General features: G+C 30.6%; 2 protein-coding genes and 1 non-coding gene across 3 annotated transcripts; 2 read left to right on the forward strand and 1 right to left on the reverse strand.

Annotated features, from left to right (window-relative positions):
• The first annotated feature begins 5721 nt into the window (after positions 1–5721).
• Positions 5722–9120, forward strand: LOC105629808 (putative terpene synthase 4). Its single transcript, XM_012211450.4, has 6 exons — positions 5722–5962; positions 6089–6744; positions 6828–7049; positions 7136–7274; positions 8058–8306; positions 8401–9120. Exons 1-6 carry the CDS (start codon positions 5804–5806, stop codon positions 8689–8691), a joined length of 1716 nt encoding a protein of 571 aa, XP_012066840.4. The 5' UTR covers positions 5722–5803; the 3' UTR covers positions 8692–9120.
• Positions 9121–16383: 7263 nt separating this feature from the next.
• Positions 16384–16490, reverse strand: LOC119370122 (small nucleolar RNA R71). The gene has a single exon (XR_005177690.1). It is a non-coding gene; the product is annotated as a small nucleolar RNA R71 (small nucleolar RNA).
• Positions 16491–22985: 6495 nt separating this feature from the next.
• Positions 22986–25191, forward strand: LOC105629820 (putative terpene synthase 4). Its single transcript, XM_012211462.4, has 6 exons — positions 22986–23154; positions 23235–23884; positions 23965–24186; positions 24292–24430; positions 24534–24782; positions 24872–25191. The coding sequence occupies exons 1-6, from the start codon at positions 22996–22998 to the stop codon at positions 25160–25162; spliced, it is 1710 nt and encodes a 569-aa protein (XP_012066852.1). The 5' UTR covers positions 22986–22995; the 3' UTR covers positions 25163–25191.
• Positions 25192–27601: the final 2410 nt, after the last annotated feature.

Below are 27601 nucleotides of genomic sequence, written 5' to 3' on the forward strand. Positions count from 1 at the left end.
TGAGACACTTGAGGGACAACAAGAGGCTCCAGTCAGAAGGTCTACCAGAAATCATATTCCATCTACAAGGTATTCTCCTAATGAGTATGTATTGTTGACAGATGCAGATGAGCCAGAATGCTACCAAGAAGCTGTTGAGAGTGAGGAAAAGACAAAATGGATTATTGCTATGAAAGATGAAATGCAATCCTTATATGACAATGATACTTTTGAACTGGTGAAGCTTCCTAAAGATAGAAAAGCCTTGAAGAATAGGTGGATCTATAAGGTGAAGCATGAAGAGAATTCATCATCCCCTCGGTATAAAGCGAGATTAGTTGTCAAGGGCTTTAGTCAGAGAAAGGGGATTGATTTTGAAGAAATTTTCTCACCAGTGGTTAAGATGTCTTCCATCAGGGTTATCTTGGGTTTAGCTGCTACACTTGATTTAGAGATTGAGCAGATGGATGTGAAAACTGCATTTCTTCATGGTGACTTAGAAGAGGAAATTTATATGGAGCAGCCTGAAGGTTTTGTGGTGAAGGGCAAAGAAAATTATGTTTGCAAGTTGAAAAAGAGCTTGTATGGTTTAAAACAAGCACCAAGGCAGTGGTATAAGAAGTTTGAGTCTGTTATGGTTCAGCAAGGCTACAAAAAGACTACTTCTGATCATTGTGTTTTTGTGCAAAGTTTTTCTGACAATGACTTTATCATTTTGCTGTTGTATGTTGATGATATGCTTATTGTAGGTCCTAACTCCTCCAGAATTATGAATTTGAAGAAAGACTTGAGCAAGTCTTTTTCTATGAAGGATTTAAGCCCGGCAAAGCAGATTCTTGGCATAAAGGTCATTCGTGACAGAAGATGCAAGAAATTATGGCTTTCACAAGAGAAGTATATTGAGAAGGTACTACAACGGTTCAATATGGCTAAGGCTAAGGCTGTAAGTACACCTCTCCCTACATCTATTAGATTGAGTGTGTAGCAGTCTCCTTCCAATGAGCAAGAGAAAGAATTCATGCAAAAGGTTCCTTATGCATCTGCAGTAGGAAGTTTGATGTATGTTATGGTTTGTACTAGACCAGATATAGCTCATGCAGTTGGTACAGTTGGTAGATTTCTTTCTAATCCAGGTAAGGAGCATTGGAATGCAGTTAAATGGATATTGAGATATCTCCGTGGTACTTCAGGTTTGAAGTTGTGTTTTGGGTCTGAAAAGCTTATGCTTTGTGGTTACACTGATTCTGATATGGCTGGGGATATTGATTCTAGAAAGTCTACTTCTGGGTACTTGATTACATTTGCAGGGGGAGCTGTGGCATGGCAATCCAGGTTGCAAAAATGTATTGCTTTATCTACTACAGAGGCTGAGTTCATTGCAGCTACTGAAGCATGCAAGGAGTTGCTATGGATGAAAAAAATTTGTGAATGAGCTTGGCTTTACTCAGGAAAGGTATGTTTTATTTTGCGATAGCCAGAGTGCTATTCATCTTGGTAAGAATCCAACTTTTCATGGTAGATCTAAATATATTGATGTGAGATATCATTGGATCCGTGATGTTTTGGATTCTAAGTCAATTGAGCTTGAGAAGATTCATACGGATGATAATGGTGCTGATATGTGCACAAAGTCTCTACCAAGAATGAAGTTTGAAATATGCCGTTTGAGTGCCGGTTTGGGCACCTCTTCCACATAGTCGGGAAGGGGGAGAATTGTTGGGTTTGGGTTCCCTTCCTATGTGGTAAAAGCCCATATTTTGAAGTCCACTAACTAATTATTGTTTTACAATTATGCCCCTCAACTAACAGCCATATTCCTAATATTTTTTGGCTCTCATTTGATTGACACACAACCAGAAATCGAGTGAGAAAAACAGAGGAGAGGAGAGGGTTTTTCTGCACAGCCCCATCCAGCACCAGCCACCGTGTTCTGGAGATTCTTGGAGTTTCAACCGTTGGATCGTTGTGATTTTTGGCTATGTTGTTCTTTGCTCTCTGTTCTTGATTCTCACCGTAGGGATTTTCATTTGGAGGTTCAGAGATTGAGTTCTGGGTCTGAATCCGAAGCTGTCCTGTTCTGCTTCTAGCTCTGCATAGCTTCATCTTCTTCAGCGTTTTCGGCAGTCATCCTTTGTCGGATTGAGCTGATTTTTGGTGAGCTTGTTCCTAACATCCAACTCTTGATTCTGGCTGATCAGTTTAATTTTTGGATGAGTAGAACATTTTTAAATGTATTGAGAACAGCAACTGTGTTTTGTGATCACTCTATTGTGTTCCCACACATTTATTTGTGGTTGTTTGTGGTATAGCTACATATTTTGATGGTTGTAGCTTGCTGTAAGTTGTAAGACAATATTTGTGATAGTGAACTTTATTTCCTTGGACCGGAGGAGAGGTCCCGTGGTTTTTATCCTTCACACCGGAGGAGTTTTCCACGTAAAAAGATTTGTGTTCATGTGGTGAATGTTATTTTTGATTGTGTATGATTTGGGACAGCTTGTGTTGCTTGAATTTGTTGCTCATTGTTACTCCTAATAGATTCATTCAAGTGGGGAAGTTTTTGTTGTGAGGTCAGATTTTGTGTTACTTCCCATCAAGAAGCTTTTGAGTTCAGTTGGTGATCTAGAGAGACAAACCTTTTGTGATTGCTGTTATAGTGGTGATGGAGCACAAGAAACGACCGGTGATGTAGATGAAGAGGATAAGAAAGAGGAGAGCAGTAGAGATTCAAAAGGTCTCCAAAAGCAAAGAGAGAATGAGAGAAGGATTATTTTATTAAAGGGTATTTCTGTCTTTTCATTATTATTTAATGAAAAAAATTGATTTCGAACTGAAAGAGTATTTAACAAGACTGAATAAAATTTCAAGAACTAACTATTAAATATACAAAAATACGAATAATTATTTTTCCTTTAATCTAAAACCATTTTTTGGCCTTGAAAACTTGTATAAAATGATAGAAACAACAAGAAACAAATAAGAAATTGAATTATAAAATGTGGCGGAAATTTTTTTATGCAATTGATAATTAGTTAAGTATGGAGACATTGTAAATATAGTAATTGTTAAAAATATTTATTGAAAGACAAATAGATATTTATGATATGATAAATTGTAATTTGATTGATCATGAAAAATTGGTTTTGTTTTTTAAAAATAAATAAGCATGTGAATAGAAGACTTATAAGTTGGTGGATAAGGGAAAAATATAAATTCTAATTTAAGTGTAATCACTTGTGACGAGAGAGAGAAAAAATAGTATAAAAATCAACAAATAATGGTTAAATTATAATAGTGGATTAAATATATATATATTTTTTTTTGTTAGAGTTAAGACGTGTAAATTTCTATTTGGGTTATAGTTTTAGAGTGCGTAAAACCTTTTTTTTCCCCTTAAAGAGAGAAATATTTAGTTTAATTTATCATTAGCTTAAAGAGAGAAATATTTGTTGACCATGTTCGAGAAAAAAAACATAAAAAAATAAAAGAACTTTGATGACTAAAAGTCGACAACAAATATATCTTGTGTAAGATCTCTACATTGTGATTTCCTACACGTGTTTCTAGATTTTTCATTTTCTTTGAGAAGCGCGTTTTTAGATTCTTCAGTATTTTAGTAAAATATTAGTATTAATTTGCACATGGTTTTCGCCGCTCATGTTAATTTAATTCAACCTAGGTATTACCAAATCAGCCTTTGTTTTGTTTTGTTTTGTTTTTCTTTTTTTGTTCGGACAAACCAAATCAGTTTTTGTTTGAACATATGGAATAGGTTTTTTTATGATCAAAGAATATTTAGGCACGTTGGTTTTGATTTTTTAATTTTAGTTTTTGTTATACAAATATAAAAGAAAATTATTATAAATTTTATTTATTTTTATTTTTTGATGCGTAAAATAGAAAAAGCTAGGTCATGGTAAAATTATAAAAATCAACAAAGCCTTTGAATCAATGGAAGTAAACTACTGTACTTAACCTGTTAAGGAGTGTTCATCAAACCGCTTAAAATGCATAAATTGACCTAAATTAATCCAAATTATATTAAAACTGTGGTTTTAAAATATTGATGATTTAGTTTAATTTCATAAAATTTAAAAATCAAGTTTTTAATTAAATTCACCGCTTTAGACTCAAAACTGCTTGAATTACACCTAACCTATATATATAAATTCAATTCAATTTTTTTAATGAAAATTTCCTTTGTATTGATTAATTTATATTGGATGGTAAATTATAAGATTAGTTATATTGGATAATAATTAAACAATAATTTCTTATTAATTAGATTATAAATAATGTTCACAGGTTAAAGATTCATGTAAAATTAGATTAATATATATGTATAAACTATATGTATAAACTTTTTATAATTTTTAGTAATAGATATAATTAATTCAAAGTTTAAATTCTGTATTTATAATTTGCTTCATTATTATCTTGCGGACTATATAATATTTTCTGTACTATACTAAAAATGTACATATAAAAAATTAATTTAAAAATTTTCAATAACTATCCAAAACCATGTGTATTTTACTGCATTTTTTTTTTTCATTTTTCATATTTAGTATAATGTTAATCTTTTTCTTTCTTGTTAATTAAATGAATGAGAAACTTTAATTTCTCTTATTTCAAACCCCATGAACAGTTAAACGGAATTAAATCAAATCAAACCGCTTAGTTATCATATTCAAACACGATTGAAACCGACCACGAACGCCCCTACTTGTAACTATAGGATCAATAGTTTAAATTTGGAATCATCTATATATGTTAAAAGGGTTTAATATGAATATTATATCCGATCCGAGCATAGAAAAATATATACCAACAAAATTGTACTTTGTTTTATCAACTCGTTTTATGAAATATAAATTTTTACTATAAATAAGATAAACGAAATCAGAAATATAAAAGATACTGAACAACTGTTACAATTAATAGACAATTTTTCTATTTTATTTTGTATAATTTTCCATTATTTTTTTTAATTTTTATATTATTGGTTTTCTAAATTAGATTTTAAATTAATTGAAAGATTACTTGTCTTCTAATGTTGACTAATAATAAACATGTCCGAAATTCGCAGGTGAACAGATGATTGACACCTCATATAGCATTAGTGTCACATTTATTTCACCAATTTATAGACTAATAAAATAACGAAGCAGCTGTGATAGCATGAAATATCTGGATCTGTAGAAGTATGTATTTTTGGCGTGGCATCAAATCATCGCCGTCAGTGATTGTTAGTTCTGCGTTGAGCATCCTTCATGATTAGCAGTCGGCACAACAGGTTTTCACTCCCTTGAGTTCAACGTTGCACACTCCGACTTTTCAAATGGCAGCCACCTCCTATGGGGTTGGTGAAGTGCAATGTGGACTCAACCCCCTTTTAAGCAGCTAACAGTTATTGTGGAGTTGGATGCTCAATTAGTCTGTAAGGCTGTCAAGGGATCATGTTGGGTATGCTGGTTCAAGATAGCAAGGAATTATTATCTCGCAACATCCATGATATTGTTTGGACTAGAACACAAAACCATATGGCTGCTCATGCTCTTGTTAGAGAAGCTATAAATCATGCTTGTCTTAATTTTGGTCTGTTGTTCCCGACCATATTAAGATAAGAGTATTCTTGTTGCTGATTAGAATTATTAATAAAGTTACCATTTCAAAAAAAAAAAAAAAAAAAAAAAAAAAAAACGAAATTCTTTAAATATTTGGTCCGGTTAATTAGACCCACTAGTGACTATAAATATATATAGCATCAGCTATTCCTTTTCAAATCACTTGAGCTTTACCTCTCCTTACAAATTCAAAGAGTATGGCGTTCTCAAAACCAGCTTTTTCTCCAATCTTCCATTCTCCAATTATTCCTTCAAACAAAATCACAAGAATAACTGCAATTAATTCCAATCATGGAAGGCCAATTCCTAATTCTGCTCAAACAGCGAGGAGCAATGTCTTGGAAAATGAAATTTTGGTATTAATTTTACTACTTTCTTTCATCCTTTCCTTTTTCTTTTTCTTAGTTAATATGGCTAAGACAGGTTTTTCAGTCCTATAGATGATTCTGATATCACTGAGCTAAAATTTTTTTTTCTTGCAGGATAAAATTTGCAATAGACGATTCAAGAAGTTGAAGGAAGCTAAAAATGCATTCAGAAAAGCATTAGAAGAAGATGATGGTCACCTGTCACCTGAAAGTTTAAGAATGATTGATTCGGTCCAGCGTCTTGGCATTGAATATCATTTTCAAGATGAAATCAATGAAGTTTTAGAAACCCAGTATAAGAAGATATCTACTGGTTATACCCATGAGAAACATGATCTTTCTCAAGTTGCCCTTCGCTTTCGATTGTTAAGACAGCAAGGTTACTGGGTGCCAGCAGAAGTATTTAACAAGTTCAAGAACAAGGATGGAAAGTTCAAACAAGAATTAGTTAAAGACACACAGGGACTACTGGAATTATATGAAGCATCTCAATTAAGCATAGGAGAAGATATTCTGGATGAAGCCCGAGTTTTCAGTGGCCCTTTTCTCACTGCATCAACATTGCATCTGGATGATTGTGAAGCTGGAATTGTTTTAAATGCATTGAAGAATCCATACCACAAGACCTTAACAAGATCAATGGTTAAAAACAATTTACATAATCTCAAACTGAGCAGCAACAAATCTAAAGATGTTTTTATGGAACTTGCCAAGTTTGATTTTAACATGCTTCAATCCTTGCATCGAGATGAAATTGTTCATATTTCCAAGTAAGTTTTCAATTCATTAATATTGGGTTTAATTAATTTGGTCTTTAGTGTTTCTAAAATGGAACTTAAATTTGCAACTGAAGATGGTGGAAAGACAACTTCAGATTCGCAGCAGAGATGAAGTTTGGTAGAGAAGAAACACTTGAATGGATCTCATGGCCTATGGCAACTCTTGCAGATCCAAACTTATCAGCACAAAGATTAGAGCTTGCTAAAGTGGTTTCATTGTTCCATTTGATAGAAGATGTTTTCCATTTTTATGGCTCCATTGATCAACTCACTCTCTTTGTACAAGCTGTCAATAGGTAAGCCCATCAATTTTTGAGTTGTCTCCATCCAAGTTGTGAGTTGGAACTAAGTATAATTATTTATTTATTCTTATTAAATACAGATGGGATATTGCTGCTGCAAATTACTTGCCAGAATATATGAAAATGTGCCTGAGGACTCTTTATGACATTACTGATGAAATTGCTGACAAGATATACAATGGATGTGGACATAACCCAAAACGCTCACTTCGGAATGCGGTATGCATCGTGTTGTTATTTTTTTGTCTATTTTCTTGCGCTAAAACTGACATAACCGTATCACAGCAGATAAAAAAATAAATTTTTGTCGAAATAAGTTTTTTTTTCTTTTTTTTATATAAACTACGGTATTTAAATTTTATTATCAGAAATCAGCTCCGGACATATTCACACTTAATCAATTTCTAATAATTTATTGAAAGTAAAAAAAAAATTAGAATAATTTTGTCAAAATCTATTTTATACATAGAAGTTTAAAATAAAAGATTTGAGTTTTGCTATAATTTATTTTAATTCACTGAAATGTAAAACGAAGCTATATCTTCTGAAGGTGATCAATTTTGGTTCTCAAACCGAATTTCTATGTGCAATTAACTTGTTTAAATCGGTTTAGGTTTCATCTATGGAATAAATTAATAAAAATAAAAATTTTTATTAAAATAAATGTATTTTTAATGAAAAAATGAAAAAATATAAAGAATTTTTAAAAAATTTATATTTTCATCGATTTTATTATTACTTTATTTGATCCCTAATCATTTGAATCAAATATTTTCCTTTCTATATTTGATCCCTAATCATTTGAGCTTGAATAATCACCTGCTAACCCAAAATAATCTTACCTACTTGATTCCCGAAGTGACCGAATCAAAAGTGGTCCAAACCAACCCAATTGCCACCTGAAATTTTTTCTCATTTAAACAAGTCAACGTCTACTCGTTACTTACGCTTATATAAACTGAAGTTAACATCTAATTAATAATAAATTTGCTCAATCTACAGTGGACAAAACTGTGCAATGCATTTCTTGGAGCAGCGAAATGGGCGGCGGTTGGGCAGCTGCCAAAGGCTGAACACTATCTAAAGATGGCAAATCGTACATCAGCTGTAAATGTGGTGTTTCTTCACATTTTCTTTCTACTGGGAGAAGCTTTAACTACAAAAACGATAAATCTTGTTGATAATGATCCTGACATTATATCTTCTGCGGCTTCCATTTTTACTCTCTCGGAAAGCTTAAAAACTACCAAGGTAAATAACCAACTACTTGTAATAAATCGCAAAAGTGTGCTTTGATTATTTGTAGATCTTAATAATTAATTTTGCGTTCTTGGATTTAAAATAGGATGAGGATCGCAATGGCGGGTTCGGATCTTACATGAAATGCTATATGAGGGAATACCCTCTGTCTTCTGTCGAAGATTCTAAATTGCATTCTATGGAGATGATTTCAGACTCATGGAAACGGCTCAACAAGCAATGTCTTTCTCCAAATCCATTTTCACCATCTTTCACTAGGGCTGCTCTTAATTGTGCAAGATTAGCTCCATTAGTTTATGGCTTTGATAACAATCACAATCTCCCAAGCCTCCAGAAGAGCATGAAGTCTCTACTTTTTGAGAGAATTGCAATTTAGCTATCCTCTTATATAAGATTTGGATATTCGTTCTATAACAATTTTTATTTTTAGGGTACATCAAAATGGATATGTATAGAAATCCCTGTTGATGAGATGGGATGATAAAATATCTTTTCTCTTTTAAGTAGAGTTTTTATATTTAAAATTTGGGTATATATGGAATAATTTTGAATCTCAGAAGTAAATGTTTTATTTATTTTTGTAGACTTTTTTTGGCTCGAATTCGAATTAAATCGGGCGATTGAGCTTTAGATTTCCAGATGGTTCCAGAGAATAACGATATAGAAAAGAGAGTTTACATTAAGAAATTTTTTTGATGAAATTTTGTGCAAATGTCGCTAAAAAGGGGAAAAAAATTGTAATTATGTTGTTAAAAGATAGGGGAGTTCATTGAAAATAGTAGAGCTACTTTTATTGTTCTCATCATTTTAATTCCAACTTATGAAAAAAAAAAAGAAGCAACACATGACAAATGTTATAATTTTATATAGCATATTTTTTTTCCATTTGTGACAAATTTTATTATAATTATATTTGGTATTGTTGAAGATATTTAGGTTAAAAAAATTATATATTTGAATATAATTTTTATTTTTATATTATCTTTATAGTAGCAAGCTAAATCTCTTTATGAATAAAGTCTTCCATACATATATCGTTTCGTTTATTTTTTTTAAATCCTGTCTAAACAGTACTTGAATTTTAATTTTTTATAAAAAAGTAATTGAGAAAATTAAATATAAAAAATAAAGTTGTTATTTTTAAATATTTAATGAAGTAAACTCTGATTATAGTTCTAGAACAAGTGTATTTTATAGGAAGTATATTTCTCGAAAAATAGGGCCTCTTTAAATCAAACTCTTAGCTGAACTTTCTTGAATGTAGTTGTCAGGTCATTTTAGAGATTTAGTTGAAGTTAGTGAAAGCTTAACTTTGTTGACCCAAACGACAGGCGACAATAAATATGTGGAAGTTGAATGGACATGTGTTTCCGGAATTTTCGTTTCTTATGTTTTTTTTATTGGATTTCCTTTCTTATTTAAAACCTTGTATTGCATATATTGTGGATGGTGGGCTCATGTTATCGATTAAATATTAACTACATGATGACTCGGGCATCACGTGAATATGTGATATTTATATTTTATTTGAAATATTAAATAATTGCAATAAGAAAATTCAAATATTAATAGTAACTATTATTTTTAAAACAAAAATAAAAACAATAAAGTGAACTATTTTAATAACTAATAATCTAAATTATGTATATTCTTGATTTAATCTAAAAACACATTTGAGGGACTATAAATTTTAAATTAAGAGCTAAATATGATTGTTTCATTGGATGAATTGCTTAAAAAAAATATTGTATTGCTCTAAAAATATTCCCAGGTGAATAAATAGGTTTAAAAGCTCAAATGTTTTGATTGATTGAAATAAAAAAAATGCAACCTAAATAACTTCTTTTTATTCATGAACTGAAAACTTTTTGTGAATAAATGTGGTTACGTCTATAATTGAAAGAACTAGGAATTTTATTTTCAAAAATTATTCTTTTTAAATTTATATATCAATTTTAAACAAATAATATTGTAGAGCATTAATTTATTTAAAATAAATAAACTAATACCTTATGATTTTATTTAATAAAATTTAATGTAAATGCATTTTATACTGCTAAACCAAAACTTCTAAACCGAAAAAATCCCTAAATCTATTGAACTAAGCTAAAAATTGAAGTTATAAACTAAGTTTGCTAGAGGATAATGAGTAGTTTAGAAGGTTAATTATGAAATTTGGTAAAGGAATCGGTAACCCATAAGATGGCAGCAGTTAGATGGTGATTTGCTTGAGTTTTTTTTATTTTATATGATATGAAGGAAGTGTTATCTTGTATCAAATTCTTAATAGAAAATCGGTAAGATAGCATATAAACTATGGATTTTAAACAAACAACTCTAATTTTCTTCCATATGGCAGCAAACTATCATCTATTTTTGTATTTTTTTATAATGAGATAGAATACGAAGTTGCATATCTGTTATGTCATGGAACTAAATAAATTACATGGAAATGAATAAGTTTGATTATATATGCGAGAGATCTTAAAATGGCAGCAACCATATTGCTTATTCTTTTATGAGTTTTTGAAATATTAAGATGAGAATTGATGGCAGACCCGTGTCTTGGTGGGAAATGATAATTGCGTTTAGGATAGTTTTTAGCCTATAAATAGAGTTATTTGCTGAATCGGTAGCAGCAAGTTAGACCAAATTCCATAAATTTGGAAAAAATAGAGCTTCCATAATGTTATGAATTTAATCTTTAATTAATAATCAATTTAATAAGAATTATGATGATAAACTTTAATAAATAGAGATGACAAATGAAGTAAAGTGCGAGTTCTGATTGAATGTAAGCAAATTAGCCACTTACAATAGGTTATAATTAGGAATACCGATTTTAGATCGAAATGATAGCTGAGTTATGAATTATCATTATATATATATATATATAGCTGGTGTGCATTTATGTATAAACAAACTTATTAACTATAATGGGAAGTAAAGAATGATTAATAGTGTTATTGGAATATGATTGAATGTTGATATTGCTATTGGAAGGAGGATGGGTATTTGATTTGATTGATTGCCCGATGGATGAATTATGTATATTGATTGAAGAATATTTAATGATACTGTGATTATTTAAATAGGTAAATAGTCCTATTTTTAGGGGAGTGCTGCTAAAATTTCAAGAAAATCTAAGCTAGTTATATTTAATAATTAAGTTAATAGATTTATTTAGAATAGTTCTTTTAACTTGATATATTTAAAATAAAGTTCTTTGTTTAATTTAATTCTTTCCCTCTTTCGAATTCCATTTGGTTCAGATTGCTCTAATTTGCTCACTACTTCAACAAGTTGAATCCAAAATTTGAGTCTTTTCCCATCTAGCATGGTAAATAATAATAGATAGTATTTACCATTTGCATCATACATAAAATCATTACTATACAAAGTTTTTTCTTTATTTATTCATTCTTCAAGTATCAATTATTATGTTATATTATTATTTAATATTTTTATATTTATTTAAATTATATGAATGTCTATTTGCGCTTTTGCATGATAATGTTTAATTATTTAATATGCTTGCTTTTAATTGCATTGTTGGATTATTTGTATTGTGACGTTGATTTGCCTTGTTTGCGTAGAATTGCGATGAAGTGGGCACCATGGGTTTGTGAAGGCAGCTTTTGATACCATCAGCTATGTATAGGGAGATCGGTGCCCCCGTGTGCATCTGGTGATATGGATTTTATAGAAAACCACAAGGTGGCCTCCTGTTGGTAATGGAAAAAAAAAAGAGAGGATGAAAAAAAAATATATAAGAGGGCTGATCAAGTGAGGATTAGACTAGTCGGCCATGTATGAGGATCGACTACCTGGTGTACACATTTGAGAGGGTTGGCCATGTGTAAAGACAATCATTGGGGGTTTCAATGACGCCACTGACTAATTTCCACTTGTTTGATTATTAGAAAGTGTGATTATTTGTAGGTGCTGATGTTTTCCCATATGTTTGATTGATTGTGTTCATTTTAGTATTTTAGAAAGCATTTCATGTGAATGCCTATGTGATGCATTAATTATTATTCATTATAAAACCACTCTTTTATTTAATTTTTCCAAAAAGTAGATTTCTGACTGTTCTGGGTAAAGCTCTGTTTCCTTCACCGCAGAGCTAGAAACGTAACGTTTAGTGTCGGCAGTTATTTAAATTATGTAGCTATATATATAAGAACTTATTTATATCTATCTGTTAATGAATATGTAATTATAGATTTATAACCGGTAAACTTAGGTGGATGTTATGTGAATGCATGAACCAGTTAGCCCATATTATAGATGTTTTGTATTATAATTAGGCTAAGCTATGAATATTTGAGATTCTAGATTTGGCTAGATTACAATGTAACTATGAGACTTATTATGTATAGCAATATGGGCTGACTGTTTTGAAAGTCATATTAATATGGTTGAATTTAGTGGTTCAAGCTTACCATGGATCTCAAGGGCCTTATACTTATCTGAGCCCTAATGCCTGTCCAGTCCATGGTTTCAGGTCGTGACAATAATTAATCAACATAATTAAATAACAATAATAGTTAGCCTAATATATATAATTTTTTTAGCTCCCCTAAAATAATTGTCACAATTGGCTTCACCCCTGACTGCAACTATACCAACTATACAATTAAGCAGCTTAAATAAAAAAAAGGGCTAAATATATCAAATCATAATAGAAAATAGAAAAGGGCAGAATAGGTAAAGAAGCTAAAATTACAGTTTTCACAGGGATTTCCGGTTTCATTTATATATATATATAATAATATAATGTGTAACTTAATCCTTTTTCACACATACCCATTAAAAATGCTGCCATTTTTTTTTTCCCCAAGTGCGGTTACATGCTGAATTGATGATTAATTCGATAATAATTTACTAAATTATTTAATTTTGTATTCTATTTAATAGTTATTTACTAAATTCCTCACATGCTTTTTTTTTTTAAAAAGAAAATTATTTTATTTTTAACATTATGTTGTATTTGCTAATGTGTCAGCTTTACGATGGAGTTAGCCAAGCAGTTAAATATTAGTGAACATTAGTACTTTTATGTTCCGAATTAATTTTTTTTTTTTGACACATGCTCCTTAATTAATTAATCATCAATTGACTAAGAAAAAAAAGGATAGTTGGAGTTGATTTAACATCATACAGGCCATTAATATAATTTAACAACAATGAGAATATCAAGGGAAGTTTTCGTTGAGTTAATAGAAATTTCATCAATTGCTTTATTAATTACTGCATGATTTATATTTATATTATACTTGAATTCTATTGATTTTATAAAACTAATTACTCTTCAAATTATAATTTTTTAAATATAATAAGTAATAATTAAATATCTATAATATATAATATACAAAGTACCAAAATAGAAAGGAAACATTGAGATTGCCAAAAACACCCTTATTAAATTTATAAATTGATAAAAATATCATTAAGAATTTTAATTTTATCAGTTGAAAAATTAAAGATAATATTTAAATCTAAATTATATTTGATAAATTAAAAAATTATATTATATGATAAGGTATATAATAAGTATGATAAGGATATAATGTGATTAAGGATTTTAATTTTATTGGTTGAATAAATAAAGATAATTTAAATTTGATTGAAAATATTAATTTTTTATTTACATTTAAATTCTATTGGATAAAATTTAAAAATTATATATATATATATATATATATATATATATATATATATTAAATAAGATAAAAATATAATATTGATAGTTGTTATTTTTATAGTATTTTTAATATAGTTTTTATTAGGATTTTTAGTATTTTTTATTACTTTAAGAATTTTTGATTTAGTTTTATCTCTGTTTTTGTTCAAAGTTTCCTTGAATCATAATTCACTTGATCTTAAGGAAATTTGTAGGGTTTTGGCACAGAAAAGAGCAAAATAAAGCAAAACACTTAGGCTCTAGCACGCTCTGCCCATGTTGGATTCAAGGAAAATCATGTAGAGACTCAGACTCTAGCACGCCTAAGCCGTGTTATATGGCACGCCTGTGCCAAAAGAGGACATCAACCCAAAGGTGTGCTTGCTTAAGCACGGCCCGTGCTGCATCTCATCTTGGAGACTCAGAGCCTAGCACACCCTAGCCGTGCTATGTGGTACGCCCGTGCCACAAATCCTTATCTAGGCATGCCCTTGAGCACGACTCGTGCTAAACCTTACTTAGAACTCAGGTTCCAGCACCCTCGTGCTGTGAATCAAGTGTTGTTTTGAGTTACGAACACCAACTAATCCCTATCACTTACATGGGTCCACTTGAGATATTTTCCTGACATGCAAATCAAGTTCTAATCCTATTTAGGTGCATGGAAGAGTCCTAATTAGGAAGAAATTCAAAACCTAAACAGTTTCCTACTTCCAAAAAGATTTTTTACTTAATGAGGACTCTATTTCCTAAATGAAGTCAGATTTTCTCCAAGAAATCTATATAAAGAGAGGAGATATCTCCAGTTTGGATAATTTTTGTTCTATTATTTTTCTCTCTCTCCAAGACTTCAAGTGTTCAAGATTTGTGCCAAGATTCAAGGAAGCCATCCAGAATTAATTATTGACTAGTTTTTATCTCTAAACTCTTAATCTTATTTTATTCTTTCATTATTCTGATTGGTTATGGAGTTTTTATCAAGCATTATTGAGTTTTATTTAATTATTATGTCGAACTAAACTCTCATACTAGGGATTTGATGTAGCTTAATTTTCTTTTCAATTTATAATATTAGATTTATTTTTCTTTGTTCAAAGTATAATTTAGTATTGAACTTAATGCTTCCAGATAGAGTTTCTCCCCTGGATTGATTTATTTCATTAATCACTATTGGGAGAAGGGGATTTGATATGAAAAAGGTAATAAATTACATGAGAATAATAACTTGATACGGAAGCTATATGGTTTGACTCATGGGGGTTTTCATAAGTTAATGACCTTAGGTTATGAATTGACAAAACAAACCATAAAACTTAATGATTTAATTCATGTTTGATTTCATTATTGGAAGATAGGTAATTAGACCGGGTTAAAATAGCTAAAAATACATTGGGAGAGCTTGTTAGTGATTTTAGGGTTGTTTCCCCTACTTAAATAATTAAAATTGATTAATGAACTAATAAAATAAATTGGAAAGAATTAAATGAAGTCAAAATCCCTAGTAGCTTTTAATCCTTGATTCTTTTAATAAAAAATTGCCTTGTTTTCATCTTTTTCTCTTTTATTTACTGAAGTTAATTTCTCAAAATAATTTCCCTAAATCGCCGTTTAAATAATAATAGATTAACATAATTTTGGTACTTGGTATACAATCCCTGTGGATACGATACTCTTCTCATTCTATATTACTTGTTGCAATTTCGTCTACTTACGAAAATCACTGTCAAGTTTTTGGCGCCATTGCCGGGGATTGGCATTACCAATATCAATGTCAATTACCCTATTATTAATTTAGACATCTGTTTTTGTTTATTATTTATTTAATTTAATTTTTTCTAAGAAGAATTTTCAAGTGTTTATGCAAAGAAGATCAGGTAGGATTGAACCCTTGATCTTTGATCTAGAAATCGAAAAGACTTGTTGTAGGAACAACGTTGCTAGAAGAGCACGTGAGGACAAACCAGAATAGCATGCGAACATGGACGATACCCTCAGGATGGACCTCAACCTCATGTCCGCACCTTGCGGGATTACACAATACCTTCTCTCAATGGAACAACCTCGAGTATCACTAGACCTAGGGTGGAAGCTAACAATTTTGAAATTAAACTTGCGATTATCCAAATGCTTTCCATCTCAATTCAATATGGAGGTTTACCTAGTGAAGATCCTAATGCCCATATCACAAATTTCGTAGAGATTTGTGACACTTTCAAATAAAATGGAGTTTCTGAGGATGCCATAAAATTAAGACTCTTTCCTTTAACTCTTAGGGATAAAGCACGATCCTGGTTACAATTATACCATGTTGGAAGTTTTACAACATGAGAAGAATTAGCCCAAAAATTTTTAGCAAAATTCTTTCCATCTTCAAAGACCACAAAACTACGCAACGAGATAAGGACCTTTGTCCACCATGACCAAGAGAGTTTATACGAAGTTTGGGAGAGATTCAAGGACTTATTGAGAAAGTGCCCACGTCACAGCTTGCCTAAATGGTTACAGGTACAAACTTTTTATAATGCATTTTCTCCTAACATTAAAATTACTCTAGATGCAGCTGCAGGTGGATCTTTTGAAAGAAAAGAAATTAACGAGGCATATGACTTGATAGAGGAGATGACAAGCAACAGCCATTATCAAAGCAACTCTGAAAGGAAGAAGACTGCAGGAGTTTATGAGATTGATGCCATCATCGCACTTAATGCCAAGGTAGACAATATGGAAAGGAAATTGGACTTATTGACTACTAACTCAGTGAATTTTATTGTGCAAGCTTGTGACAGGTGTGATGGACAACATGGCATTGGGGAATGCATGTTAGATTCTTTAAATCCATAAACTTTGGAGCAAGAACTATATGATGAATCAACAAAGGAAGAATTACTCGTGCTCTAACTCTTATGATAATAAGTTGAGGAATCACTATACTCTTTCATATGAGAATCCAAACAATGCCTTGAATGCACCACCAGGTTTTTTTACCTCAAGAGAAAAAGTCTCTTGATAATCTCCTTACTGCCCTCTCTAAATCGCACATGGACTTCATTAATGAAACCCGAGAAAAAACAAAATCCAACAAGCTACAAGAAGGAACTTGGAGATTCAACTAGGGCTGTTTGCAAACATGATGGCCTCCCGACCCCAAGGTACGTTACCTATTAATACTGAAAAAAAACCCTAAAGAATAGGTATAAGCTATCACCTTGAGGAGTGGCAAACAATTGGAGGAACCAACTAGGACAGAGAAGAAGAAGGAAGAGCAGAAAAACATCCCCATCATTGACCTAGAAGAGAAAGAGGAAGTAAAACCTTATCCTGTCCCTTTCCCACAAAGGTTAAAGAAAACATAAGATGACAAAAGTTTCCTCAAATTTCTTGATGTCTTCAAAAAGCTTCAAATCAACATACCTTTTGCTGAAGCTCTTGCTCAAATGCCCAACTATGCAAAATTCTAAAAGAGATCCTGAGTAAGAAAAAGGAAGATTGATGATCAAGGAATGGTAATATTGACAGAGGAGTGTAGTGCAATTATTCAAAATAAATTACCTCCAAAATTAAAAGATCTAGGAAGTTTTTCTATCCCTTGTAATATTGGAAATCTTGATTTTGAAAAAGCATTAACAAATTTAGGTGGTAGCATTAATCTTATGTCTTATGAAGTTTTTAAGATGTTAGGGAAGGGAGAGTTAAAACCAACAAGGATTGGCAGATCGATCAATCAAATATCCAAGAGGAATTGTAGAAGATCTGCTCGTCAAGGTAGATAAATTTATCTTTCCTGTTGATTTTGTTATTCTTGACATTGATGAAGATAGTAAAGGTTCCTTAATCCTTGGAAGGCCCTTTCTTGCAACTGCAAGAGCATTCATTAATGTGTATGAAGGTAAATTAACCTTGAGGGTAGGTCAAAAGGAGGTTATTTTTTATGTTCTTAAATCCTGTAAACTTCCCATGGATTATAATGACTGTTTTAGGAATGATGTTGTTGGTGAATGTGTTAACGACACTTTGCATATCAAAGACAAAAATGACATTAATAATCCAAGCATCATAGATGAAAAAGAAAGTGAATCACCAAAGCAAGAACTGAAACAACTTCCATTTCATTTAAAACATGCATTCTTAGGTGAGAATAATTCTTTTCCTATTATTATTTCTTCTCATTTAACACTTGATCAAGAGGAAAGGTTGTTGCAGGTCCTTCGAAAACATAAGAAAGCCCTAAGATGGTCAATTTCAGATTTACAGGGAATAAGTCAAAGTGTGTTCATGCATAAGATCTTAATGGAAGAAGACTACAAACCTTCAATTGAGCATCAAAGAAGATTAAACCCAAACATGAAAGAGGTAGTCAAAACAAAGATCATAAACTTTTGGATGCTGGCATTATCTATCCAATTTCCGATAGCAGTTGGGTAAGTCCTATTCAAGTTGTCCCAAACAAAGGAGGTATGACATTTATTTCTAACAAAAGTAATGAGTTAATTCCCACTAGAACTATCACAGGTTGGCGTGTGTGTATTGATTATAGGAAATCGGACAGAGCAACATGCAAAGATCAATTCCCTTCACCTTTTATTGATCAAATGCTTGAAAGACTTGCAGGTTATCCCTATTATTGCTTTTTAGACGATTATTCAGGGTATTTTCAAATACCTATTGCTCCCGAGGATCAAGAGAAAACCACTTTCACTTGCCCTTATAGTACTTTCGCTTAAGAATGCCTTTTAGGTTGTGCAATGCTCCTGTAACTTTTCAAAGGTGCATGATGTCTATATTTTCTGACTTGGTTGAAAAGTTCATTGAAATATTTATGGATGACTTTTCTGTGTTTGGTTCTTCTTTTGATTCTTGTTTTTATAACCTCTCTTTAGTAATGCAGCGATATGAGGACACTAACCTTGTTTTGAATTGGGAAAAATGCCACTTTATGGTTAGTGAAGGTATTGTTTAGGGCATAAAATCTCACAAAAAGTGATTGAAGTAGATAAAGCCAAAATAGAGGTAATTGAAAAGCTACCTCCTTCAAATTCAATAAAAGGAGTAAGAAGCTTTCTTGGCCATGCAGAATTTTACAGGAGATTTATCAAGGATTTCTCCAAAATCATGAAACCTCTTTGTAATTTATTAGTTAAAGATGCTCCTTTTGATTTTGACAAAGAGTGTTTGAATGCTTTTAATAGGTTGAAGAAAGAGTTGACTTCAGCACCTTCATTGCTACACCAGATAGGAGTCTTCCTTTTGAACTTATGTGTGATGCTAGTGATCATGTTATAGGAGCTGTTCTTGGGCAAAGAAAGGAAAAAATATTGCATGTCATTTATTATGCTAGTCGCACATTGAATGATGCAGAATTGAATTATGCAACCACTGAAAAAGAGCTTCTAGCCATTGTTTTTGCTTTTGATAAATTTAGAGCTTATTTGATTGGAGCTAAAATAATAGTGTACACTGATCACTTTGCTATTAAATATTTATTAGAAAAGAAAGATGTAAAGCCTAGATTAATTCGTTGGGTTCTTCTTTTATAGGAATTTGATTTAGAGATTCGTGATAAAAAGAGAACCGAAAACCTTGTAGCAGATCACTTATCTAGGCTTGAGTTGGGGGAAGAAGAGCAAGCAGAATTGCAAATCAATGAAGAATTCTCCCATGAGCATCTTCTTCTTCTAGCTAAAGCACAAGTTCCATGGTTTGCCGATATAGTTAACTACCTTGTTTGCAAGATTACTCCTCCCAATCTCTCTTACCAATAAAAGAAAAATTTTTTTCATGATCTTAAATATTACTATTAGGAGGAGCCTTTTTTGTTCAAGTATTGTAGTGACCAGCTTTTTCGATGATGTATACCGGAAGAGGAAATGAAGTGTCCTTTAATTCTGTCATTCAATTGAATGTGGAGGACACTTTGGAGCAAGCAAGACGGTAGCACGTATTTTAAAAAGCGATTTATATTGGCTTAACTCATTTAAGGATGTTTTTAACTTTGTTCGTCTTTGTGATCGTTGTCAAAGGTAGGTAATATTCCCAAGCGACATGAGATGACATTAAACAATGCAAACTAATAACTTGATGCGGAAGCTATATGGTTTGACTCATGGGAGTATTCATAAGTTAATGACCTTAGATTATGAATTCACAAAACAAACCATAAAACTTAATGATTTAATTCATGTTTGATTGCGCTATTGGAAGATAGGTAATTAAACCGAGTTAAAATAGCTAACAGTATATCTGGAGAGTTTGTCAGTGATTTTAGGGTTGTTTTCCCTACTTGAACAATTAAAATTGATTAATGAACTAATAAAATAAATTGAAAAGAATTAAGTGAAGTCAAAATCCCTAACAGCTTTTAATCCTTGATTCTTTTAATCAAAAATTGCCTTGTTTTCTTCTTATTCTCTTTTATTTACTAAAATTAATTTCTCAAAATAATTTTCCTAAATCGCCGTTTAAATAATAATAGGTTAATATAATTTTGGTACTTAGTATATAATCTCTGTAGATATGATAATTTTCTAATTCTATATTACTTGTTGCGATTTCGTATGCTTTTAACTTTATTGGTTGAACAAATAAATTGTAATTTAAATTTGATTTATCCTACTAGTATCTCTTTGTTGCTATTAACCACTTGCTAAAATTTTATTAAACAATATATATTCAAGCTACAAAATAAAAAATTCGAATTAATTTTGTAGTGGATGATGGACATTTCACCTAATCCTAGCTGAAATTTTGATGGAAGCAATTCAACAAGCAAACTTATGAAGAATCCTGTTCGGACTCATACCATGAGCTAGTGACGTGTCATATACATCATGCACATGTAAATCACACTATTCGATTGATCACGTCTGAAATCTTGGAATTTTATAAAAAAAATATTCTAATAATATCTTTAATTTTTAATTAAATTATACATTTTGAATAATTTATTTGTAAAATAAATTTGTTAATTTTTAAAATTATACTAGTTAGATATTTGTTTGAGTGGTTAAAAAAAATATCAGCATTGTTGTTTAATAATTTATGTAGTTGGAAATAAATTTATATAATTTAATGATTTAGGTATATACGCACAAGATCAATGCTGCCTTGTTTAATTATTGGACTGTTGTATTACATAATCAATTGATGGTTAGTTAAACAATTAGTATTCCGTTTATCATTAATTTTTTGTTAATTAAATAATTAGCAGGCTATTTATATTAAACATGCTAATTTACAAGAACTTTTGTTTATTTCAAAAATTATATTTGTTGGTCAAAGTATTGGCTAAAGGTTTTTATTTTATTTTATTTTTTTATTTTCCCATCCGGTATTCGAAGTCCATTGGTCCATTTAATCCAGATTTTATGTCGGACAAACCTACAAAGGGGACAAAGCGCGATGAAGCCCATTGGCCCGTTTAATTTGGATTCGTGCTGGGCAGACCACAAAAAGAAGCACAAAGCGCTCCCTCTAAATTGTTTAAATGAACTTCATATCTAAGGCTCAAGATCTCTGTCATTCCATCTCCCGTCTCGGGTGGCTAAGAAGTATTTAATCTTAATCAAATTTATTGCTTCATGGCTAAGAAGTATTATTATTTCTCGAGATAAAAAGAATAAATAGTTGAAATAAAATCAAACACAAACTCTTCATAAATAAGCCAAAAAATCACTCTGCCACAAACTCCTTTTTTAGCCAATATATGCAAAATTATTTTTGTTTCTTTTAACGTAACAAAAAACAATTAATGTGTACTAGAGATGAGACAGAACAATCCAACGTGTTAAATGTTTTTTCACCAATGCCAAATTTTATTGTTTATATTCAACATCCAACTATTCAAAATCTTTGAATCAGAGAAAGAATTCTTAGTCAACGTTAGAACTCTGTTTCTAGAGATTACTTGCAAGAATAATTAGTTAAGAATAAAATAATTAGTAGATAACCTACAACTTGGCATTGTTAATTAGTTAGCAAAATAAATTTTTCTGTCCAGCTTACAATGCTAGAATTCTCAGGTTGGTCATCTTTTGAAATTTACTTATTATTTTTTAAATCTCAACAGCTTTTGGTCCTTTTCCTTGCCCACAGGGACCCCACTGATTACTAATTTCATAGTTGTGACTTCAAAGAGATATGCTTTGAATTCTATTTGGCTGCACAAATATGTCTGCTGCCAGTAGTTTAAATTAAATTTGATCGTTAAGTTTCAATTTTGCTGTTCTAAGAAGCAACCAATCTAAATTTTATAAGACATTTGAAAGTAATTAGTACATTATGTTCCTTAATATATGCTTTTATTTTTTGACAAATAAATTTTTTTTTCATTTTTTAATACAGTTCAAAAAGAATTTAATATAACCAAAAATTAAATCCAATTAAATCGACTCGTCACATATACCAAAAACTATTACAGTTATATCAAATATAGGATATTGATTGAAGTGGTAACCAATTTTAATTGAGAATACAAATTCAAAAGTAATTACAACTCCTCTTCGTAAAAAAAAATAATATTGTAACCCACACTCAAACTAAGAAGAGGTGAGAAAGATTGAAGTATAGGTTTGTTGAAATAAGCAGCCACTACAGCTAAAGCCATTGAATCTGGAAAATTTTAATCGGAATCATGAGAAAAGAGAACCTTACTTTATATTAATAATAATAAGACATACCATGAGATCTGAAATATTATATATGAGTTGGTAATATATTTTAAATTAATTCAAACGTGTAGGGAATGCATGAATAATGAACCTAACAAAAAAAAAAAATTCAAGTATTGTACTGTTAGCTAAGAATAAAATAAGGGGATTTTGCATGTGAACATGTAAGTTTAACACTTGATGTATAGGGTTGTTTATCACATTCCTTTCCATTATGGTCATAGTGACTGTTTAGAAATTGAAATATACACAGCTAATTGATATATATAACACATCAACCATTCCCAAATCAATTGTTTTAACAATCTTTACAAATTCAGACAGTACCCATATGGCGTTCTCAAAACCAGTTTTTTCCCCTATCTTCCGTTCTCCAATTATTCTTTCAAACAAAATCACAAGAATTAGTGCAAATAATTCCAATCATGGCCTGCCAATCCCAAGTTCTGCTCAAGCAGCAAGAAGCAGAGTTCTGGAAAATGAAATTTTGGTATTTAATTAGCTGCTGTCTTTTTGTTATAACAGGGTTTTCAGTCCTATAGATGACTCTAATATTTTCTTTTCTTGTAGGATAACATTTGCAATAGACGATTCAAGAAGTTGACGGAAGCTAAAAATGCATTCAGAAAAGTATTAGAAGAAGATGATGATCATCTGTCACTTGAAAGTTTAGAAATGATTGATTCAGTCCAGCGTCTTGGCATCGAATACCATTTTCAAGATGAAATTAATGAAGTTTTAGAAAATCACTATAAGAAGACATCTTCTGGTTATACCCATCAAAAACATGATCTTTCTCAAGTTGCCATTCGCTTTCGATTGTTAAGACAGCAAGGCTACTGCGTACCTGCTGATGTATTTAAAAAGTTCAAGAACAAGGAAGGAAAGTTCAAGCAAGAATTAGCCTGTGACATCAAGGGATTAATGGAATTATATGAAGCATCTCAATTAAGCGTAGAAGGAGAAGACATTCTCGATGAAGCCCGAGTTTTTAGTGGCCCTCTTCTCTCTGCATCAACATTGCATCTTGATGATTATCAAGCTGGAATTGTTTTAAATACATTGAAGAATCCATTCCACAAGAACTTAGCAAGATCAATGGTTATAAAGAATTTAAAATTAGGCAGCAACAAATCTGAAGATGTATTCATGGAACTTGCCAAGTTAGATTTCAACATGTTTCAATCCTTTCATCGAGATGAAATTGTTCATATTTCCAAGTAAGTTCAATTCATAAATATTAGCTACATTTAGTTTGGTTTTCATTGTTTCTAATGTTGAACCTAAATTTTAATTGAAGATGGTGGAGAAACAAGTTTGGATTCGCAGCAGAGATGAAGTTTGGTAGGGAAGAACCACTTGAATGGCTCTCATGGCCTTTGGCAACTCTTGCAGATCCAAACTTATCAGCACAAAGAGTAGAGCTAGCTAAAGTCGTTTCGCTTTTCCATTTAATACAAGATGTCTTCTATTTTTACGGTTCCATTGATCAACTCACTCTTTTCGTACAAGCAGTCAATAGGTAAGCCCACTTTCAAAATTATTTTTGACTTTTCTCCAAATAAGATTTTGAGTGTGACTCTAATTACATAACTATTAACTTTATTATCATTATTATTGCCTACAGATGGGATATTGCTGCTGCAAAAGACTTACCAGAATATATGATAATGTGCTTAAGGGCTCTCTACGAAATCACCGATGAAATTGCTCATAAAATATATACTGAGTGTGGATATAACCCAAAACGCTCACTTCAGAATGCGGTACTCAACAAGATTATTTTCAAAAATTTTTAAGTCAACTCATTTTGTACATTTATATAAATTGAAACTGACATCTAATGTAAGTAATTTGCTTAATCTACAGTGGATAAAACTGTGCAATGCATTTCTTGGAACAGCCAAATGGGCGGCTGTTGGGCAGCTGCCAAAGGCTGAATACTATCTAAAGATTGCAAATGATACATCAGCTGTAAATGTGGTGTTAGTTCACATCTTCTTTCTACTGGGAGAAGCTTTAACAATGAAAACGATAAATCTTGTTGATAATGATCCTGGAATCATATCTTCTGCAGCATCCATTTTTTGTCTCTCTGGTGGCCCAAAAATTACCAAGGTAATAATAATTGATTACATTGTTGTAATAAATCTCAAGATTATTTTTATATCTTAATAATTAACTATACATTCTTGGATTTAAAATAGGACGAGGATCGAAATGGGGGGTCGGGATCTTACATGAAATGCTACATGAGGCAATATCCATTTTCTTCTGTCCAAGAAGCTAAAATGCATACTGTGGAGATGATTTCAAATAAATGGAAGCAACTGAACAAGCAATGTCTCTCGCCAAACCCTTTTTCACCATGTTTCAATAAGGCTGCTCTTAATTGTGCAAGATTGGCTCCTTTAATGTGTGGCTTTGATAATAATGAAAATCTTCCAAGCCTCCAAAAACACATGAAGTCTCTACTTTTTGAGAGAATTGCAATTTAGCTATAGATATAGTATTTGTATAACAAATTTTTTTTGGGTATGTCAAAAGGGATATAATACTTGTTCTATAACAATGTAATTACCTTAAAAAATAATTAAATATAGTTTCCATGAACGTAGCCTACTCTAATTTTGTGCTTTAAATCCCTTGGAACTCTCAATATTATACTCTTTAAAACACTAGAAATAAGTGTCATTATTTTATTTAATAAAAATAATGCAAGAAGTATTTTATATTTTGCAAGCGTGAGTAAGTATTTTCCTTTATTTGAAATCACAGGAAAACTGCCATATAATTTAAAATTGCAAAATCTTCACATATGAGTCATACAGCGCTATATTTCCAAGTTAAACTTGAAAAAGTTAAAAAGGGAACATATAATTTCACCCCTAAATTTCGTTACTTTAATTTTGGGATATTTTTAATTTTTAGTTTAACCTATCAAACACTTCAATTTATAAAATTACACTTATTAAACACTTTAATTTTCAAATTTATTTTATTTAGCATCTTAACTTGCAAAATTAAATTAATTAAACACTCATTAAAAAGTTAAAATTTATTAAAATTATTGTTCCAAAACTCATGCTAACTATATATCAAGTCAATATTTCACAGATAAAATCTAAAAACCCTAAAAATTATTAATATTAGTATCGAAAAGTGTGTAATGTTATCAAATTTATAAATTTAAGCACACGATAGATAATACGCAAAGGTCAAACCGTCAAAAAGTAAAATTATAAAGTTCAACCATGAATTTTATAATAAGAGGATTCTCCTTGTTGATACATTGTTCTTGCTTTCGGTCTTTCTTTTCTTTTAAATTTTGTTTTTGGAATATGTTAGCCCATTCTTTAGCATAACTCTAATTGGCTTTGATCATAGTGTGGTCTCATTCGGTGTGCGGGAAATGGAATAAAATAAAATTTAGAGGGTGAAATTAAGTGGCTTTAAAAAAAGGGTGAAATCTGTCTTTATATTTACTTGCAAGAAAGCTGAAGTGGAAGGTAAAGAGATACATGTATTAAAACAGAAAGTAAAAAGGTAAGTCCAACATGAAAATTTAGTTATTGACATTAGATGGGATAATGATAAATTAGGGTTAATTTAATTAGAAACGCCTGAATTATATGGGTATTCATTTAATGGGTTCAACTTTAATTTCTACCTTTTTTTTGTTAAATTCAATTTATAACTTAAAAATACCAAATATCCTTAAAGCTATTATTCATTAATAGAGGAGCCCACCCCCCCTCCCGGTTGGCCTGGATTCAATTCCTGTGAATGCACCTTTTCAACTTTTTTACTCTCTCCGTTCCATTTTTATTTAAATAGTTTGACAAAACACGCATATTAAGAATTTAGTCAATAAAAATTATTTTGCCATTTTTTAGCTTTAACTCGTTAAAATATTAATAAAAATCTTTCGTTTAATGAACAATCATAAAAGTCATTACGGGAAACTAATTATATACGTATCTAGATTTAGAAACTTTGCAAATATTATGGAACATTCAGAAAATGAATAACAAGCAAATAAAATGGGATGGAGAGATTATTATTTTGGTTTTCTTTTTTCCATTTTTATTTTTATAGCTTTTCTTTTTTTCAGATTAAATAGACATATGCCATTAATTTTTATAGTCTTCATTTTTCTCTTCAGTTATATTTTTTTTGTTGTAATAGTTTGTCTTTTCTTTTTTTAAGATTAAACAACCACTCTACATGCAGTTAATCTTTATGATTTTTCTTTTTTTAAAAATTAAACGTAAAATTTTACTCTAAAGCTAAATTTAATTGATTTAATATATATATATAATATTATAGACTATATACTATCGTAATATTCAAATTGCTCCTTTCATATTTTCATAAATAATATTGTTTTAAAGACAACAAATTCCTCATATTTCATTAATTTTATGAAATTATTTGATATTATTTTTTTATATTTTTATTATTTTATATTTTCTTTGCCATTGATTTTTATTACTTACTTTCTTTTTTATCCTAAACAATCAAAATATGTTCCTAACCGGAAAACCAAAAGAGTGATTTCTCTTAAAATTTAAATTTTAATTATGGAATTTTTATTCAATAAAATTTGAGTTTGTCTGAGAGGGAAAAATATATTATTTAAATAGATTGAATTTTCCATTTATCATAATATTTTTACAATTTTTTACATGAAAGTCTCATAAATAACTTAAAGCCGCAAGTCTATCCACAGGAGTTTCTGGAGCTTGTTATCTCGCAAACGACCTGTTCCCTGCATTTTTTTTTTATTTATTTTTCTTTTAGAAATTTGAAAGAATGTTTCAAATAGAACTGATGATGACTGAATCAAATTGAGAGTTGCAAAGTTATATTTATATACATTTTTTTTTTTTCAATTTTCAAGCACATTTTTACTTTATGGCAATTATTTTGAACAT

This window comes from Jatropha curcas, chromosome 7 (genome assembly GCF_041381405.1).
Source record: "Jatropha curcas cultivar XTBG-Jc1 chromosome 7, XTBG_Jcur_1.0, whole genome shotgun sequence".
Classification (NCBI taxonomy): domain Eukaryota; kingdom Viridiplantae; phylum Streptophyta; class Magnoliopsida; order Malpighiales; family Euphorbiaceae; genus Jatropha; species Jatropha curcas.

Bases quoted from the DNA above. Each gene is read 5' to 3' on its own strand.
- LOC105629820 (XM_012211462.4), top strand. From the start codon at position 22,996: ATGGCGTTCTCAAAACCAGTTTTTTCCCCTATCTTCCGTTCTCCAATT. The intron at 23,155-23,234 runs GTATTTAATTAG...CTTTTCTTGTAG, and splicing joins TTCTGGAAAATGAAATTTTG to GATAACATTTGCAATAGACG. The intron at 24,783-24,871 runs GTAATAATAATT...GATTTAAAATAG, and splicing joins GTGGCCCAAAAATTACCAAG to GACGAGGATCGAAATGGGGG.
- LOC105629808 (XM_012211450.4), top strand. From the start codon at position 5,804: ATGGCGTTCTCAAAACCAGCTTTTTCTCCAATCTTCCATTCTCCAATT. The intron at 7,050-7,135 runs GTAAGCCCATCA...TATTAAATACAG, and splicing joins TTTGTACAAGCTGTCAATAG to ATGGGATATTGCTGCTGCAA. The intron at 7,275-8,057 runs GTATGCATCGTG...CTCAATCTACAG, and splicing joins AACGCTCACTTCGGAATGCG to TGGACAAAACTGTGCAATGC.